The sequence below is a fragment of the Panulirus ornatus genome, chromosome 34 (genome assembly GCF_036320965.1).
Source record: "Panulirus ornatus isolate Po-2019 chromosome 34, ASM3632096v1, whole genome shotgun sequence".
Classification (NCBI taxonomy): Eukaryota; Metazoa; Arthropoda; class Malacostraca; order Decapoda; family Palinuridae; genus Panulirus; species Panulirus ornatus.
In genome coordinates, this window is record NC_092257.1 from 14,563,962 (window position 1) to 14,583,758 (window position 19,797).

General features: G+C 44.5%; 1 protein-coding gene across 39 annotated transcripts in view; it reads left to right on the forward strand.

Moving 5' to 3' along the window:
* Positions 1 to 562: 562 nt before the first annotated feature.
* Positions 563 to 19,797, forward strand: part of Tm1 (tropomyosin 1) — a 55,181-nt gene continuing 35,946 nt past the window's right edge. For 5 of the 39 annotated variants that reach the window (XM_071682502.1, XM_071682490.1, XM_071682477.1 and 2 more), the window contains exons 1-3: positions 564 to 722; positions 14,964 to 15,126; positions 18,026 to 18,151. In XM_071682502.1, the coding sequence (XP_071538603.1) occupies positions 15,013 to 15,126; positions 18,026 to 18,151 (240 nt within the window). In that variant the 5' untranslated portion in view covers positions 564 to 722; positions 14,964 to 15,012. Of the gene's footprint in view, positions 787 to 1,015; positions 1,219 to 9,465; positions 10,260 to 14,963; positions 15,127 to 17,657; positions 17,784 to 17,839; positions 17,966 to 18,025; positions 18,152 to 18,253; positions 18,380 to 19,797 lie in introns of those variants that run through there. The other 34 variants (XM_071682509.1, XM_071682513.1, XM_071682506.1 and 31 more) reach the window with 25 other exon arrangements.

Below are 19,797 nucleotides of genomic sequence, written 5' to 3' on the forward strand. Positions count from 1 at the left end.
TATCAGATCAACTCCAGTGAACGTGAGCAAGTTATGAACAACAGCAAAGTATTCACTTTGTTCATTCAGTTCAAGTGCGGAAGTTGTACTTAGTGGCAGGCAGTGGCAAGGGCATTCTTGATGCATATTCTTTGTAGCCAGATTTCTTGTTGTTTTATGATTTTTACAGAAACCTGAGGCTTTTGACGAGTATGTGTGTTAGCGAGCGAGAATAGCGCGGCGAACCGGGCACGTCCCTGAGTGAGGCGTGCCACGGGTACTCGTCCACACAGGAACCTTACAACTACTACGCTTGTTTCTTGTTCCTTGAAACGATATCAAACATCTTTGTAAACCTTACTTGAGCTTTCTCTTTACTCCATACATAGATTTAGGTATGCTAACGATGTCGGTAATGACGCTGAGTGACTGGGAAGGTAATGAAGGTAAATGAGGCTGTTCAGGTGCGTCGGTGTAGGCTAGGTTTGAGGTGCGCTTCGTCCATGTGCCACCGTTGCGCATACTACTATTTTTACGTGCCAGTTTATGTCTGGCGACGCGAATATTGCTTCCTGTCAAATCTTGGCTTGTGAGTTCGGGAGCGTGGCAGTAGTGCCCGTTTGAGGCAAAGTAAGGCGATCTTGGCGCCGCACCCGGACTGCTCGAAGCTAAGTTAGGAGCCGTGGGAGCAAGCCATCGTCAGTCTCCTCCCGGCACTCCCCAAGGCAGGCCCACGGTCCTAGGTACGCTCCTGCCCCGTGTGTTGTGTGTCTTCTGTGTGCCTCTCGCGCCTAAGTGCTGCTCCTAGTAATATGTGCTTCCTCCGTTGCCGCCGTAACCTCGGCTCCACAAGTTCAGGATTTATTATAAGTTTTCTTAAAAGTGCTCAAGAAGCCATCGGGAGTAGGTGGGCGTGAGCATGACCCGCCCTCACGCCCGGGAGAGTAGCGAGCAGCCAGGGTCGTCATCCCCAGGACCCCAACTAACCTAACCCAAGGAAAACGTTCCCTCCGGGCGGCAGCGGCGCCTCCAGTGTCCGTGTGTGGTGGTGGGAGCCAGGCACCGCTGGCTTGTAGCACTGTACTTTATTACCTTGTTGACGTGTGCAGTGACACGCGAGTGGCACCAGTGCCGCTTCACCTTAGTGTGCAACACAGGTGACACTCTCCCACTTGACCTGGGCATATCTCTGGGGCACCTGAGGTCAGCCGGAGCACAAGGAGGGACAAGGAATACTAGGTGGTGATCATGCCGGTATACCGTGTGTATATAAGTGCGGCAGTCGGTGTTGCCTGACTCATGTGGTCCGGCGACACTCGATCTGCCTCCTACCTACCTCCCTCCTCCCTCCTCCCTCCCTCCATCGGACCCCGTCCCCTGCCCCAGGTGTGCGATACCGGCCAGCATCACCTGCACGACGCCTGCACCGCACCTCCGGCAGCGGGATCCGGCCGAGGGAGGGGAAAGAGAGGGGGGTAGAGGGGAGCCTTTCATTCTTAAAGGATAACTGGAATGTTTGTCAGTCATGGGAGAGGAGAGGAGGGGAGAGGGGATACTAGCTTAGTGAGGGGAGACTTAGGTAGCCAAATATAATCTTTAAAACGATAGTTTTCTGGATACGTTTGTGAGTTTTAAGGAGAAGGCATCATATATAGACTCCTTATTCTTTGAGGAAGGTATAAACACTTCTAAATAATGGGATTTTTCAAGGGTAGAACATACACGAAAGACCCTTCTTCACCCATAGGGATATCAAGTGGGATATCTCATTATGAGGAATATTCCTAGGGAAATAGGGGTCTACTAGAAGGACATTTCGCTCTCAGGGAAGTTCCAGGAATATCTACCAGTCTCGAAAGACATTTTAACAATCCCAGGTGTGTGTGTGTGTGTGTGTGTGGAGATGAGGGTCATTCATATTCATAGGAGAGTTTTACTCTTGGGAAGAAGGTATGGTTTTCTGGGGCCGCTTCCGTCTTGAGATGGAAGCTTTATTTTTAAGTACGTTTTAGTCTTGGGAGTATCAAAAGGTATATATCACGATGAATATCTCTAGGAATATCTCAAGGTATATCTCAAGCTAAATATTTCATTTATGATGAGATTCTTTATTCATCATCAATAGGAACTCTTTGCGTTTAAATGAACGCTATGTAAATATGTCTCTCCTGTGAAAAAGACCCTGGAGCATATTCTACGTTCTTGGGATCTTCTTGATTAGCATACGAATCTGTGAACTTATGTATTTCTTTTGTATGAGTGTGTATGAGTGTGTGTGTGTGTGTGTGTGTGTGTGTGTGTGTGTGTGTGTGTGCTGGCGCAGATAAGGCATGTTAAAGTTCCTCTCATGCCAGGGACATTCCCTACGAAGGTAACTCATGGCTGAAAATACCACCAGTGAAAGAGATGAGGGAGCAAGATTTACTTACACATACTTTATAAGGTCATACGAAAAGCCAGTATTCCATCTTTCTCCCTCCACACACACACGGAAGTGAGAAATAGAAGGAAACTCCAAATGCGGAATATTCAAGGTTGATTGTGCTGTCAACGATATTCCTTACTTGAGGTTTAGATTTGGACTAAATTATGGATGGAAATGTGAATCGTAAAGTAGATTAAGAAAAGATGGTGTAAATCATTGATTTCATAAGGATGTTAGATTGTTCTCATCATTTGTGAGTGATAGAAATGTACATGTGTTGTTAGACGGTGGGTTAGTTAGAGTACGACCCTTGATTACGAGGGTACCGATCCTGGAGCACGACTGTACGACCTTTTGAGCACGACGGTACGACCTTCAAGCACGACGGCACCGATACGTGAGCACGACGGTACGACCCTTTTGAGTCAAGTCGAAGGACCATATTATTATACCTAAATGGTCGTACTGCGGTGCTCATTGGTGGTACAGTTGTGCTCAAGGGTCGTGCCATCGTGCTCAAAGAGTTAAAGATAGCCGGGCGGGGCGTGAACACGTGCGCGTGCGCAGTGAGCGCGACTGGGTAGGCGCAATGACCAAAATAGCGGACGTGAGAGAGAGGGGAAATTGCGCGCGCAACTCCGCCAGGAATAAACCGTCTTTTGTTACACGCCCACACCTCGGCCATATGAAATCACGCCCACGTCAAGGGTTAGGTCAACGCCCACTCTACGGGAGGCACGTCATCACGCCCACACCAAGGGCTAGGTCTACGGCCACTCTACTGACTATGCCATCACGCCCACGTTAAGGACTATGCCATCACGCCCATCCTAAGGACTATACCATGACACCCACCCAAAGGACTATGCCATCACGCCCATCCTAAGGACTATACCATGACACCCACCCAAAGGACTATGCCATCACGCCCACGATGAGGACTATACCACCACGCCTACCCTACGGACTGTGTCATCACGCCCACGCTAAGAACTTTGCCACCATGGCCGCCCTACGGACTATGCCACCACGCCCACGCTAATAACATTTCTATGAAATAGCTAGATACAATATATATATATATATATATATATATATATATATATATATATATATATATATATATATATATATATATATATATATATATAAAGTTATTAGTTCCCTTACACGTTCATGTAACTTCATATGCTGACCTTTACTGATAAGCGCTTCAGCATCCCACTAAAAGTAGGTCACCTCAACGATTCAGAGGCAAAGACTGCTGTGGGAGTTACCGATGATGTAGCCCAGGTTATCACTGTGGTTTATCTCACAGTCATTAGATCACTGGTACCGTCATGCAGTCACTGTTTGCCAGCAGTGAATGCTTGTGTGCCCTTCCCATCACTGTTATCCGATGGTGGCGTTTCCTGGCGACACCTCAAACAGGTTGATAGACACAATGAACCTCCGTTATTCCTGTGAATTTGCCGTCGTATACCGTGTTAGTTTCTGACACCCTGGCATCAACGTGGAGGTTTGAAAGGTATACATGGCAACATTCCGCGTGCGTGTGTGTGTGTGTGTGTGTGTGTGTGTGTGAATCATCGTCAGTAAGGACGTGCGTTAGTGACTGATGACGGAGACACATCGGCACACACACACACACACACACACACACACACACACACACACGGTACGGATGAACAAACGAAATGATCTTGTCATCTCTGAGACGGTCGTAATGAGGAGAAGCTCACTCACAAAGGAGGTGGTGCCAATGGAACCCAGGAAGTGCAGCAAACGTCGACACACAAGATTCTGGGGTGTAGAGAAAAGGGGATGAGGTGAAATGGGCCGTGATGAATGTCTGTAAGAGAAGCCACAGAAGGGAGTGGTTATGTTGGGAATAATGATAATGATGGAAAAATGAAATATGATAATTATAGTAACAATGAAAATGATGATGATTATAATTGTGATAATGACAGTAAAATGAAAATGAAAAGAACATGAATAATGATAATAATGATTATAATAATAATAATGATAATAATAATAATAATAATAATAATAATAATAATAATAATAATAATATTGATAATGATAATAATAATAATATAATAATAATGATAATAATAATAATAATAATGATAATGATAATAATAATAATAATGATGATAATAACAATAATGATAATAATAATAATAATAATAATAATAATAATAATAATAATAATAATAATAATCACTATTATTTCTATCATTATCATTATTATTATTATTGTTATTATCATTATTATCATTCATTATAATTCAGTCAAAAAACAAAAACGTAGCAGTAAATACATCGTTTATTAGCATCACTTGTTAATCGCCAGCCACCCACCCACCACAGCCAATGAGCAACATTATATGTTGCAGTGGCCTGGAGGTGGAGGGAGGGGGTGTGGCAGGCCCCTCCTCCACCCCAGGCGAGGCCCCCCCCCACCGGCCTAGTGACCACAACTCTGTTAGGTGATGTCCAGCTTCCCCCCACCTCCTCTACTCAAGCACACACACACACACACACACCACACCCTCTCACCCAAGGTGCCCCCTCAAGCACAACTACCGTGTTCCCCTCCAGTCCCAACCCCCCTACACGTCACAACCATGGCATTCCCGGCGCGCTGACCAGTAAAGGACCAGGGTCTTCTGTGAGTGGTGGGACCACGAGGTGTGAGGCGGGGCAGAAGGTTGGTCCGGGGTGTGTGGTGGATAAGGTGGGGCATTGGGCGGGGGCCGCGGGTATATGTTGGGTGTGGTGGGGTAGAGGGCCGTCGATGAGGTATATGGTGGGGCAGAGGGCCGTCGATGAGGTGTAAGGTGGGGCAGAGGGCCGTCGGTGAGGTGTATGGTGGGGCAGAGGGCCGTCAGTGAGGTGTATGGTGGGTGTGGTGGGGTAGAGGGCCGTTGGTGAGGTGTGTGGTGGGTGGAGTGGAGCTGAGGTGCCGTCGGTGGAGTGGGGCTTGAGGGGGCCGTCGGTGAGGTGCTGGCTGAGGCCCTCTGCTGTTCGCTGGGTATTTCTGGCCACCACCTTACCTCGCCGGCTCCCATGACGTCGCCGCAGAAGGAGAGCAGGCCTGGGCTGACCTATTTTGAGAAGTTTTACTGTAGCGGGTACCTCACGCAGAAGGGGGGAGGGGGGGTGCTGGGCCAAGCTGGTCTGCGGGCGAACCCTTGATACATCAGCGAAGATAGATTTCTTTAGTCCATTGAGGAGAAAGTGAGGTAATGGCAACTCCAGTTATATGCTGGAGGTAAGCGGCTTCAGGCACTGCTGGGGACACTGCTGCAGGCGATATTGGGGCTGGGGAAGGGGAGCACAAACAGGGGGTCATCGTGGCCTGGCGGTAGGGTGGTAATGAGGGCGGTGTGTGTGTGTGTGTGTGTGTGTGTGTGTGGTGCCCAACGGGCAACTTCATCTCTTCTGGCACTATACATGGCACTCCTCACGCTGCCATCTGGCACGTCCGCCTCCACCTGCCTTCTCTCTCTCTCTCTCTCTCTCTCTCTCTCTCTCTCTCTCTCTCTCTCTCTCTCTCTCTCTCTCTCTCTCTCTCTCTCTCTCTCTCTCTCTCCACTACTGAATGCCAAATAAGGCCGAATCGCACGCTTCCCCTGGGACAAGTCGTTCAGATAAGTTATTTGTCGTGGACTTTCGTCGGTCGTGTCGTGTATCACAGGGGGACGACAAGATCCGATGGGGAGGAGACGAGGAAGTCTTGGGTGTCTCGTCTTATGCGTCACGTTGACGTGACCAGCGTCATCTTGACGTGAAGTAGTAATGACCACTAACCTCCGGTGTCCAGCACTGTGCAACCCGAGGAATATGAGGACATTGTCGTAGTGTGTGGGAAGGTCTCACCGCCGTCGTCCATGTTGGCTTCAAGTCATTATTCTTACAAAGTCAATTCTTTGCGCCATATGGCAACAACCTGAAACTTTACACTTACATATTTACCGTAGCATTTTGAAGCTTTGCTCTTACATACTTACGATTACATTCAGAAGCCTTGCACTTACATACTTAAGGACAACATTTTGAGCTTTTAAGAGGAAATTGTTCTTAGAGACGTAAACCCTCTGTCGGGAGAGGTACTCGATGAGTCTCAGGACCAAATTCTATGTGAGGTAGTCGCCATTGTTGTGATGTAGGAAGATGCACATCCCACGGCAGAGTAAAATTGCAGATATTTTGGAGTATTTCCTATATTTTTCTTATCCTGGAACTTAGTTCGTGACGTCAGGTACGATTCTGAAGGATACGAATAACGTAAGGATCTATGGGTATATTGATTTATGTTCAAATAAGATTCTAGAATCTTTAGGTAATGTTTTGGCGTCTGTGAAGTATTATCTTCGACCTGGAGTAAGATATGGCCAGGGATTGTCTTGGGGACGGGAGGGAGGGAGTAACTTTCAGTTGTCCTGGGAGTAACATTCACTGTTACTAGGAGTAACATTCACATATCCTAGGGTGACATTCACTGGTTCTAGAAGTAACATTCGTGGCACCTGTGGTAACATTCGACGATTCTTTGGCAACATTTGATGAACAGCCCTGTAACAACATTCAGATATCTTGAGGTTATCATGTAGGGGGTCCAGGGGTAACATTCGGAGAACATGAGGTAACATCTGGCAGTCGTGGGGTAACGTTCGGGGGGTAAACCGGTGATGATGGCTTTCGTTATTACAATCTTATGACACGAGCGGCGGTGGTAACTTCCGGCGACCTTGGTCAGGCTGCGTGACTACCTACCGAGGGGGCTGTGACACCTGCCACCCTCACCATCACCTCACCCCCTCGCCTTCTCCCCCATACCCTCTTTCCCTCACTCCCTTTCACTACTCTGTATTTTAACACTGTAGGCTCTGGTCACGGACGGAAGCCCTCCATCGAGGCCAGGCCGTAAACGAAGTCTTAAAAAAAAATGGGATAGAAATAGGGAAATAGAGTGAAAAAAGGTAGAATAGTTTAAGAGTTTTAAGGGAAGAGGAAAAAACACTTTTACGAAGCGTCGGGTCGTAGGCATTAGGAAAGACGTGAGAAGGGAGAGTGTACCAAAGCTTAGCTGTGTAGGAAAAGAAACAGACACCACAACGGCCCATTCTTGAGCTGCCAATGGGCACACGGTGAATATGTGAAGCAGTGAGGTACAGTGAACCAAAGCTTAGCGGTGTAGGGAAAGAACCGCTCCACTTCAATTGCCAACGGGCACACAGTAATAATCTGACGCAGTGGATTGCCTAGTGTCACATGGTCTAGCTTAATGGCGGGGGCGCATAAGCAGACGGTTAACTAAAATAAAATCAACAGGAAAGAGAATCAACAATGAGGTGTAAGGCAAGTGGGTCAAGTTCTAAGACCAGAATGGGACGGTCGGTGAGCTAGATTACTTTGAACTTGATTCTGCCAAGTCCGTAGTGTTAGATCCCCTATAGATGTGGGATTAATACCCCATAAAAAGAATTAATCCTTTGTAGAATCAGAGCAGCTGTTCAAGGTGGAAGAATTTCTCTGCATTTGAATGGAATTCCTAGTTTCACAGAGGCATACTTAAATATTTGTGTAATGTAGGATATCCAAGATATATTAAACGCTACTGTAATACCAGATATAGTATCTGCTTAGGGTTGTGATATAATAAGAAAATTCAAAGGAGACGGGAAAGTCTGAGAGAAACGAGAAGAACCCGGGTTTAAGAGCCACTCAACGTAACTAGGTTGCGACTGGCATACTAGGAAATCCTGACCAAATATGAGTTCACATGAGGTATTCGTGACGAGACAAGACGCTCGTCGACGAAGAGGAGATGGAGTGGACTCGAGGGGAAGTGGAGGAACTGTAGTGTTGAATGTCAGCGTGTGATCGCCTGTGGTTACCTTTTGATGAAAGGAAATAGCTGACGAAAAAGGAAATGCGTTGGAAACGGAATAAACAAAGGAGTCATTTCTCCATCAAAGGTTATAAGGAAGAGAGGAAGGTAAATATGAGAGAACACACAGTGAGGGAGTCAATCAAAAAGAAGGAAGCTCCAAGGGTAGATCAGACCCTCATTTGCACATCCTGTCAGAGGCTTTCGATATATCAAGGGAGGTGATAGAGACGGGTGAGGAAGTGACTCCTTTTCCCCTACACGGTAGAATTGGGAGGGGAGGGGAATTACCTGACCTTATAATTCATTTGTACATTGATAAAAGTTGCTTATCAGTATAGGAGTTATTTCTCAATGCAATATCTGAGTATTACTGTAATGAGTTGCTCTAAATAGTGAGAAATATTACATCAAATACACGAAAAGTTTAGCTTAGTATAGTGGATATTTGGGCTCATCCATCTTCATAAACATTGTGTACACAGAGGGAAATGTTAATCTAAACAGTGGAAGAAACGGCCTCAGACTATTTCACATACGTGGGTAAAAGTTAGTCTGTAGCTCTAGAAACTAATTCCTGTCTTGAGAAAATTAATTCCTGAACTGAAGCCTTTATGTAACATCAGGACTTATACGGCGATATGAGTTTCCTGGTTCTTCCCACTGGGTAGAATTTCTTTTTACATAGTGGGGAACATTATGGAATGAGGAAATTAGGCTTCAGTCGTTTTACCGGGTTTTAACATCACCCCCTTGAGCACGACGGTAATGATCCTTGAGCACGACAGGTAATGATCCTTGAGCACGATGGTACGTCCATTGGGGAAAAATGGTCTCACTTCTTCCTTGAGACTTGAGAAATGAAAAGACTTTACTATCAAGATTATGGATCTTTTTAGGAATGTTCGGTATAGGTCGCAATGCATGGCTATGAGTGGTTATGATTGGTTAAGCTAGGTACGGTAGCGTCGCCAGTGGGCCCTCCATCAAGTAATCACCCCAGCCTACATACGCATGTGTGACCTAATCTCTTGATTCACCATTAACCCCAATTTCTGGACTGTTTTGGCTCAGATCCAGTACCTGACGTAGTGAGGGAGGTGGGTGTCGTTTAAAAATACTTCCCAGGGGGCCTCTGTTGGACCACCGTCCCCCCTCCCCCTCCCCCCCCCCCATCTCCCCTTCCTCTCGCGCCCTCTATAAGTGCCCCTCGATGGTATGACGTCACGGAGCAGGGGGGCGCCGTGGTGGTAGTTGGCCCTGGTCCGTCCAGTCGACCGCCACCTTCGCCTCAGACAACACCTCCTGAAGGTGTGTGAGAACTTGTTCTGAACACGTGCCGCTCTGGATCTGAACGCGCTTGACGTGACTGATATCAGTGCTGAACTCTGAACCACACACCCTCCACCCTCCCAGACTTCAGAAAAAAAAAACTTGAGTACGATGACTCAAGTCATCATATACTGAAGGGGACTTTTGTCGCAGGGAAGAGTTGAAGTCGTCGTACTCAAGAGAGGTGTGGGGTGGGGGTTGTTAAGTCTTGTGGTGGACTTGGAGGGGTGTGAGGGTGTGTTAAGTCTTCTGGTGGACTTAGAGTGTTTGAGGAATACTATCTACCGGAACACCTGTACGTAAGAATCTTGAGCCATCTCGCGGCTATAAAAAAAAAAGAAGAAATATCCTCAACACCTGTGACAGTTTGGTTTAAAAGAAACACCTGTTGTCAGGCTGGTGGTAGTGTATCCGACCCGTAAAACCGTGGGGTCTCTCCCCCTCCTCCTCCCTCCCTCTCCTCCCCATCCCTCCCCTCCCCTCCCCTGCGCGTCCTGGCAACCGCGTGACGTCACTCCGAGGGGAAACCGTAGCGAGAGTTGGGGGCGGGAGCACTGCTGTTCAGTCAACAGCCAACACCCCCTGCAAGGATCTCCTTCCCGTCCCTCGGGTCCACACGTGAGACTTAAGTGAACTAGAAAAAATATTTGAATATATATATATATATATATATATATATATATATATATATATATATATATATATATATATATATATATATATATATATATATATACATGGTGAAGAACACCTTGGTGAAACTCAGATATTTAACAGCTTCATCGCTGGTTGTTTTATCGTAGCTCCCACGGTAAGTAAGCCTTACTGACACTTACCAGACATTGTTAAGTTGTGTTCCCCGTAGTCCAAGTGCACAACGTGACCCACAAACGAAGCCAGTGGACTGTAATAGCTCGAGGTGTGTGTGTGTGTGTGTGTGTGTGTGTGTGTTTTCCCGACGAGACCCACACACACACACACACACACACACACACACACACACACACACACCGCCTTGCTCTTGCCGAGATCGAAGGAACACTAGGAAGAGACATTGTTATACAGAACCGTGAGATGTGTGACGATCAACAGCGTCGTCATGATCAGGGAAGACTTTACACACGTTGTACCAAGACACCACCTTGCCTCCCTCCTGCCTCTCCCAGCCTTACCCCCTCCACACACACACACACACACACACACACACACACACACACACACACACGTACGTCTCAGGTTACTGTCGAGTGCCTGGAGGTGGGGTGAGGGGCGGGGCCTGGAGCGGTACCTGGGTGTGGGGTGGTACCTGGATGTGAGATGGTACCTGCGTGTGAGGAGTGGTACCTGGGTGTGAGGTGGTTCCTGGGTGTGGGGGTGTTACCTGAGTGTGTGGAGGTTCTTGGATGTGAGGTGGTACCTAGGTGTGAGGTGGTTCCTGGGTGTGAGGTGCTTCTTGGGTGTGAGTCGGTACCTGGATGAGGGTGTGGATGGGTGAGGGTCGCACATGATAGGTCATAACACATGCCTCCCGGTGCCGGTACTGCTGGTGTAGACTGTAAATCTAGAGACAGTACTTGGTCAAGATGGCCGAAACTCCCCTCGACAGTGTCAGTCATTCGTCCCTATTGCCTGCTTGACATCATGAACATGTGCACACTTACATATGTGAACATATAGGCCCTCCTGTGCTCGTGCGAATATACCCTTAGTTATAATCGCATATTTGTACATGACCATATGGGTATAAATGTAAATGTGTACATAGATGACTGAGTACGTTTGCACGTGCAGTTTATTTACACATTTGTACGTTTGCACGTGATATGGAGCTACATTCGCACGGGTCTGTATACAGGCGAACCTTACCAGCAGGGGAGTTACCGGTCTGACTTGCCCATATATTTGCGTACGTTCCCTCACCTTCAGGTAATGCGTGTAGACATTTGGCAGCAACACCCACAGACAGTAAAAGACATTTCCACAAATGTACATAGTTGTGTGAAACCTGTTATAGACTTACAAGTTTAAGTTTGGTACCGAGTCTAATTTACACTGCCCTCTTTGGCACTTTTACCCTGAGGCGGGCATGGTAGAACCTTGGCCACATACTAGCGTGTTTTTATCACCTCTTGAGCATGACGGACGCTCACAATTATCCCTCGGCCACTCGCCCGCACTCTTCCTAACATGCCTCGCATGCTGCACCCCCGCCCACAGCATATCACACCCTCACCACCTTCTCCAAAATACATCGTATCCGCCACACACACACACACACACTCGTCCCATAGCATAGGTCCTGCAACACCATGTTTACGATCCTTACCATAACATAGCCTTCAACACATTATCCCCTCAACACAAATACGCTTACAATGTAAGCCAAAAAAGAGATGCCATGAATAATAAGATAAACATACGAAACGCGATGAATAGATACAAGTTAAGAAAATAAATAAAGCGGTCGTCTCCTAGATGTGAACTAGTTTTTAAAGAAGACACAAGGACCCCACAGTGACGTAATGCGCTCCCATTGGCCGTCCTGCCCGATAACTTTTTTTTTTCGCTCTCGCTCTCTAAGGTAAACAAATAGGAGGATGCGGGTCGACGCGGATATCATGACTTCATTTACTATAATATCGTTAGCAGTTTATCCATTCAACATTAGTATACTCACGGTCGAAGGAGAAATGATAAATGAATCTAATTTTAGTTTCCCTAGTTATATTACAGTAAGTAAATAACAAAGATGTATCTGTTTTGTACACCTCGTCCAGCATTAGATGCATGAGAGTAGTGTAATTTAACCTCTTGACCACGACAGTGCAAATCGTTAAGCACAACCAGTGACCATGGGTATGATAACTGGCCTTTGACCCGACCCTTAAGAGTTAAGTCAAAAGCCAGACCATTATGCATGCCACTGGACTGTGCTGTCGTGTTCAATGATCATAATGTCATGCTCAAGGATCGTAACATCGTGTATAGGAGGTTAGTCTAAAGTGCGACAGCAGCCCGAGCCTTGACCTGAGCCCTGACCCTCCACATGGCACGGCCTCACACCATCATTGACAAACACGATAAGGTTTTGCTGGAATCCATTGGTAGAAGTTCACAGTATAATTGTTAAACAGCCATTGTACTCCGTGTGTTGGCGAAGTCAAAGGTCATGCACTTACCCTCGAAGCCTCAGTCCCGTCATCCATTGTATCATTCTACCCAGTTTAAGTACGTGTGTATTGTTATGGCCTCAGCCCTGGAGCAAACGGGCTGTATTAAGTTCAGTTTGAGCATATCTTCCCACTCTGTCTGCACAGGAACGTAATACTATATATTGTTAACAAAGTACATCCGTGTTAGACCTGTTTAAATTTCCAACCCATGGGTCTTTCGATATATAGTTAACGTAGGGAACTTTAGTTCTTCGGCTATCAACACCCACTGGGGAAACAGATGCCAAAGGTCCATACCGTCTTGTTCAAGGGTCTTATGGCTGTGCTCAAGGATCGTACCGTCTTGCTCAAGAGGTTGAGTATCAAAGCGACAAGACACCTGTGGCGTGTCCACTTATCGCAGACGCGTGTTGTCTATTTCTTCTGCAAAAGCGTCTTTTGAGCAGTTTTCTACCATTATATCATTCTTCTGAGAATGTGACTTAGATTGTATTAAGATGTTATGATAAGAGGCAATGATAAATTTACTCTCCAAAATACGGCTTTTCTAACTTTGTAATGTAAATACAAATACTCGTAACGATTACACACACACACACACACACACACACACATATATATATATATATATATATATATATATATATATATATATATATATATATATATATATATATGCAGTGGTGTAGGTTGTAAACATTGTTGACTGATTTCACACTCCATCCAGTCAAGGTCCGAGTACTGGGCACAGCCGATTCTGTCTCGGCTTATATATATATATATATATATATATATATATATATATATATATATATATATATATATATATATTTCAAACTATTCGCCATTTTCCGCATTAGCGAGGTAGCGTTAAGAACAGAGGACTGAGCCTTTGAGGAAATATCCTCACTTGGCCCCCTTGTTCCTCTTTTGGAAAATTAAAAAACGAGAGGGGAGGATTTCCAGCCTCCCGCTCCCTCTCCTTTTAGTTGCCTCCTACGACACGCAGGGAATACGTGGGAGGTATTCTTCCTCCCCTATCCCCAGTGATAATATATATATATATATATATATATATATATATATATATATATATATATATATATATATATATATATATATATAATGTATTTCTGTGTGTGCACCTCACTGCATCATTGTTAGATCTAATCATATCTTGAACACTTGAATTCCCAGAAGCAATGCAATCCCTCTTGGTCTGCCACTTTCTCTAGCACACATGTGACAGCTGTGTGACATATACGCACGGAAAACAAACAATTTAAAGACCCTTAATTGCGAGCATTCAGGTTGCTCTCACGGAGAAGGCTCATCTCCCATCAATCTTTTCCACTCAACAGTTGAAAAGTATTCCCATCAGACTTTTCGCTCTTGTCAGTTATCAGTTTGGTACCGAGCAATGCATCACGGGGATGTTGCTCTAGCGTAAGATAAACACAAGCTTTGTGACTCCTCCTCCTCCTCCTTGAGTAAATTACTTTGTTTATGATAAACTCTGTGTAAGATTTCAAGCTTGTATTGTGACCTTCTCGTTTTACTTTTATGCAATTGCGTCGGTGTTTGGTTGTTTAGAGATAGCGTAGCACTATGTTTTTTTCGTGTTTTCTCTGTATTACATTCGGACTCAGTTAATACACATCTGTTCAAACATCCAACTATCTGTACTCATACTTTCCAATGTATGACTTCTTGATCACGCTCTACTTTTTAAATGGGCTGTAAGTGATTTTCCATCATCCCTTCAATTACTTAATAAAAGACATTGTGGGGGAAGTAGGCATTTTGTTTAATACTATCAGTAACATATTGTGTTGAATGGTTATATATATATATATATATATATATATATATATATATATATATATATATATATATATATATATATATATATGTATATATATATATATATATATATATATATATATATATATATATATATATAACCCACTTATTCAACCACCTCTTGATAGTTATACACAACGCGAATGTCATGAATTACCAAGTTTCCCTACAGTTTGATGTAGGATGACCATGTATATCTATTCCGTTGTCTATGATTCATATCATGTACACATCTTCTTTACCTAATGTATCTGAAAGATCTAACTTCCTTTCCCTTCTCTTACAGCGTTCTCAGTTCTTTTCGTTGGTTGGGAAACTCATAAAAAACCGCAGCCATGGACGCCATCAAGAAGAAGATGCAGGCGATGAAGCTGGAGAAGGACAACGCCATGGACCGGGCGGACACCTTGGAGCAGCAGAACAAGGAGGCCAACATCAGGGCTGAGAAGGTAACATCCTCTCCCGATAGCACTCCTCTCTCTCTCTCTCAGGGGCTTATCCCTCCTTCTTGCTCCTCCTGTCTGCTGCCACTGCCTGTGGGAATTGACGTGCAAGCCTTGAGTTCGACGGCTTAACCCCTGATTACGATAACATCTTGAGTGAGTCCGATGACGACCCTTGAGTGCGGCAACTTTAGTCGTCATGATCAAGCGTGTGTAGTCGTAATCAAAGGGTTAAATCTCCGTATTCAAAAGGCTCAGTTGTCGAATTCAAAGGTTTAATCACAAGGCAGGTGGTTAGGATAGATCTTTGTGGACAGTCCGGGGGAAGACACACGACAAGGGACGGACGTGGGACAGACGATTAAGCATGCTGAAATGTTATCACTTTCAATTGTATATATATATATATATATATATATATATATATATATATATATATATATATATATATATATATATATGGTAAGATGATAGATTAGCCTTCTTAGACGTTAGGCTCAACCTCCTTGAAGGTGAGAACTTGTAGGTGACAACCTCTACGAAATCATTACGAAACTGAAATCAAGCTTTAGACTTTATAAGCTGGTTGCAGCAGAGGAGGACTGTGAACCCAATTCACCATGATACAATTTCCAGGGTTTTGTTTAATCAGTTTTGGGGAGGTAGGAGGGAGGATGTAACTTTTGTTCTTATTCTTTGCTGAAATCACTCATATGAAATATTGTTTAAAAGTTTGTAGTTTTATTATTCCAGAGCATTTGTTTAGTTAAGCCTAGAAATAATGGTACTAGATATCATTACCTTGAATGCATATCATATTGCAAATAGATCAGACACTATTGCTTGAACTTTCAAAGTAAATAGTAATAAGTGTTACTCACTTTTATATCTAAAGTTTGTTTCTCAGTAATGTTAACGGAGTTTTATCTAGTAAGGCGTAAGTAGTAAAGTATTTGATAGTTTAGCTCCCGCCTGCTTGTTGACAATGTTAGCATTTGTTTGCCGTAGTTTAGGTTGTCCAGCCCAAAAGATATTTGTCCCAGAATTTTTCTGTTATTGTGTCAAGTTTTATATGTACAACATCTTATTAGAAAAGATATTGTGATTTGTATACGGGACACAGTAACGTCATTTGGTAATTCATCTGTACCCCCAGATTTAGTTTTTTTCTATGCATCTGATGAACCAGGCTCTGTAGCTTGCGGAGAATGACTGTAAAGAAAGAGCAGAACAACCCACTATGGCGAATGGTCTTCTCTTCTTTGCAATGTTCTCGTCAAGATTCAGATCGAGTTTATTCGATGGGAACACAGTTCAATCGGCAGATCACTAGGTAATGGCAGCGTCTGGCGTGCATTTATCCGAGTACATGATAGCATAATGGTTTTGATGTACTGTAAAGTATTGCTTCATTCTAAGTTCCTCTGATTATTGGCCCAATTCTGGACGCTGCCAGCTGGTGATCTGGCGAGATAGTCTCTACTAGATGACAGGTGAGAAATGTTAGTTTTGAACCATCGCAACCCCCTACCAGCGATCCCTTCGTCTTTGATTTGTATCAGGATAAAGCTGTATTAAAGTAGACGATTGCTTGTCTTTTCATAAAAATGATAACTGCAAAATATGCATATTTTAGAGACGAAGGTTCTGTGGCTGCATGTTCTGCTAACGGTCTTTGTTGTCACTGACCTGTATAGCTTAGCTTACACCATTCCTAGCCTAGCTTGTGTCCCACAAAACTATATCTCCTGAAACCTATGTATCTGTAATAAACTGTCCAAATCAGGTTGTTATGGACGTTCTTCAAATACCCAATAATTGACAGTATTGCAAATAAAGATAACTCCCTTATCTTCTTTTTTCAAGGAGCCTCGACAAATTTTCAAATCTTTCACCCAACAATTCCTGTTTTTACCTTCCATTTCTCGAAAAGTTTGAATTTTATTGAGGGGAATTTATCTACAGGAAACCCGCTTTTGGCCTTTACCTAAATAATAGATTTGCACTATTTTTTATTTGTTTCTTTTTCGAGAAATTGGTTTATTGTCCCCATTGAGCACGACGTTTCGACCCTTGAGTATCATGACCTGGCCTTTAACTGATCCGTATGGGTTAGGTTAAAGACTTACCTCCATACCCAGCCTTATTATGGTGCTCAAGGAGTTCACTTTCCTAAACTCGGAGCCATATGTTATGTCCACCAACTATCAGTCCATCCTCTTGCTTATTGACTTGTCACGAGCCGGAGCAGATCGATGGTGTGTGTGTGTTGGGGGGGGATTTTTTCTATAACAAAGGCTCTCGAGGATCCCTTTCAACATGGGTTGAACCTTTTGCTCTTAAATCTTTACTACCATACAGGTATCCTTGGTGAAGTAGGCAGATGTAGCTACAGATACACAAGTAGCTACACCTGGTGGGGCGGCTACATAACGAAGCCGCCCCGGCTGCTCTCCTTGGACGCTGATTAAATAACTTACCAAGGTTTCCTTTCTGTCCTACTCACCTCCTCCACTTAACTGCTAATGCTGCTATAGGCTGAGGACGAAGTGAACAAACTACAGAAGAAGATGCAACAGCTGGAGAATGACTTGGATCAGGTTCAAGAGTCGCTTCTCACCGCTAATAACCAGCTGGAGGATAAGGACAAGGCTCTCTCTAACGTAAGTGTAATGCTTGGGCGTAATTCTACGCCCATTAACCTTAAAGTTTCTCCTAGGCTGAGGACGAGGTGAACAAGCTGCAGAAGAAACTACAACAGTTGGAGAACGATTTTGATCAGGTTCAGGAGGCGTTGCTCCTGGCTAATACCAACGCCGTCGAGAAGGATAAGGCTCTGTCCAACGTAAGTCTGTCGACACGCTGTGGTGTCACCAAGTACTCACTTGTCTCACTTTTCTCCTAGACTGAGGAGGAGATTCGCATCTTGCAGAAGAAGATGCAGCAGGTGGAGAATGAACTCGACCAGGTTCAGGAGCAGCTCGCCCAGGCTAATAATAAGCTTGAGGAGAAGGAAAAGGCTTTGCAGAATGTAAGTAGGGCCGCTGTCGGATGCTGCCGCCGCTGCTGATGTCCAACGCTTATTCACGCTCTTTTCTTTCTTTTCTTTTTTTGTGTGTGCAAACTTGACTAGGCCGAGGAGGAGGTTCACAACCTTCAGAAGAGGATGCAACAACTTGAGAACGACCTTGACCAGGTGCAGGAATCGTTGCTGAAGGCTAACACCCAACTGGAGGAAAAGGACAAGGCCCTCTCTAACGTAAGTGGGTGGGACCCAGCTTCGTGGCTCGGGCTCCTGCCCTCATCCTATCAGCTTGCCCGTCCACGAGCTACTAATGACAGTATCGCGTACGGCTGAGCATGATCTCTACAACAGCCCATTTAGCCTCCATCATGCACAGCCGTGTGGAAAGAGGATTCTATCCTTACCCAAAAGCCTTAGTGCCCAGAACCTAAAGAATTCTTTATGCAAATGCGCTTTCTTCCGCGACTGTCCTTTCGAAGTGGGCAGTACCCGGTTAGGGTACTGGCTGCCGTCACCACCACCACCACCAACCACCACCATCGACGCGAGTCAACCAGTCACCTGGTTTAATAAGAAGCAAAAGACCCTGGCCTTATCATCTATTCGGTTATACTAACTTTAACCCATAACCTCAGTGGCTAGAGGGCCATTTCTCAATTATTATGCACAAACAGACACCAGCCAACTCTTCCCAAGTTGAAGTTTCCCACCAGACCCAATTTTTCGTCAACAGGCCACAAAGACATTTTATGACACACGCCCACCATTTGAAAAGCCTGTTAATATTTTTTACCAAGCAGCATCGCTCACTGCTTTACGTTAAATCACAAGCAATAAATAAATTCTCTTATATCTGATAAATAAGCATATTTTGGTCTTTATTCACATAAATCTTTTTAATCTGTCCATAATTCACCCCGTATCGTCACTCAGATCAATGTTGGTAGGCACAAGCACATCAGACAGTAGTATGTTCCAATACCCTATTTAACATGTAGAATATCACGTGATCCCCCCCCCCCCCCATAGCATTCACACCTCATGTACTTTTTCATGTAAAATCCCTAATTTGTAATATGAATCCTATACGTGAATTACGTAGTAAATCACGTTCATCCCTCCACAACTCCTCATGGTCCCTGTACAGTCCCTAGTTCACAACATGGTCTCTGTACAGTCCCTAGTTCACAACATGATCCCTGCACAGTCCCAAGTTCACATTCTCCCTGCACGCTCCCTAGTTCACATGGTCGTCCCTGTATAGTTCTTAGGTCGCCACATGTCCCTGTACAGTTCCCTACTTCACATGGTCTCTGTACATTCCCAGTCCACAGTATGGTCCCCTTACAGACCCTAGTTCACCAGTTTGTCCCCCTGTGCAACTCGTAGTGAAGTACATGATCCCCTCCATAGTTAATGTTCCACAGATTTTATTGTCTCGTAGACAGAACCCTCCATTCATTTTACTGTAGTGAACAAACATTTTTCTGTAATTTCTAGACAACAAACACTGGCTACTTTGAGAATAAGCCACAAATTTTTAGTTATTTTTTCTATTATTTAGTGTGACCTATCCTTTTAGTTTTTCCATTTAGCTTGTTTCATTTTGTCTTCGTAGACTAAACGAGCACTACTAAACCCTAACTTGGAGA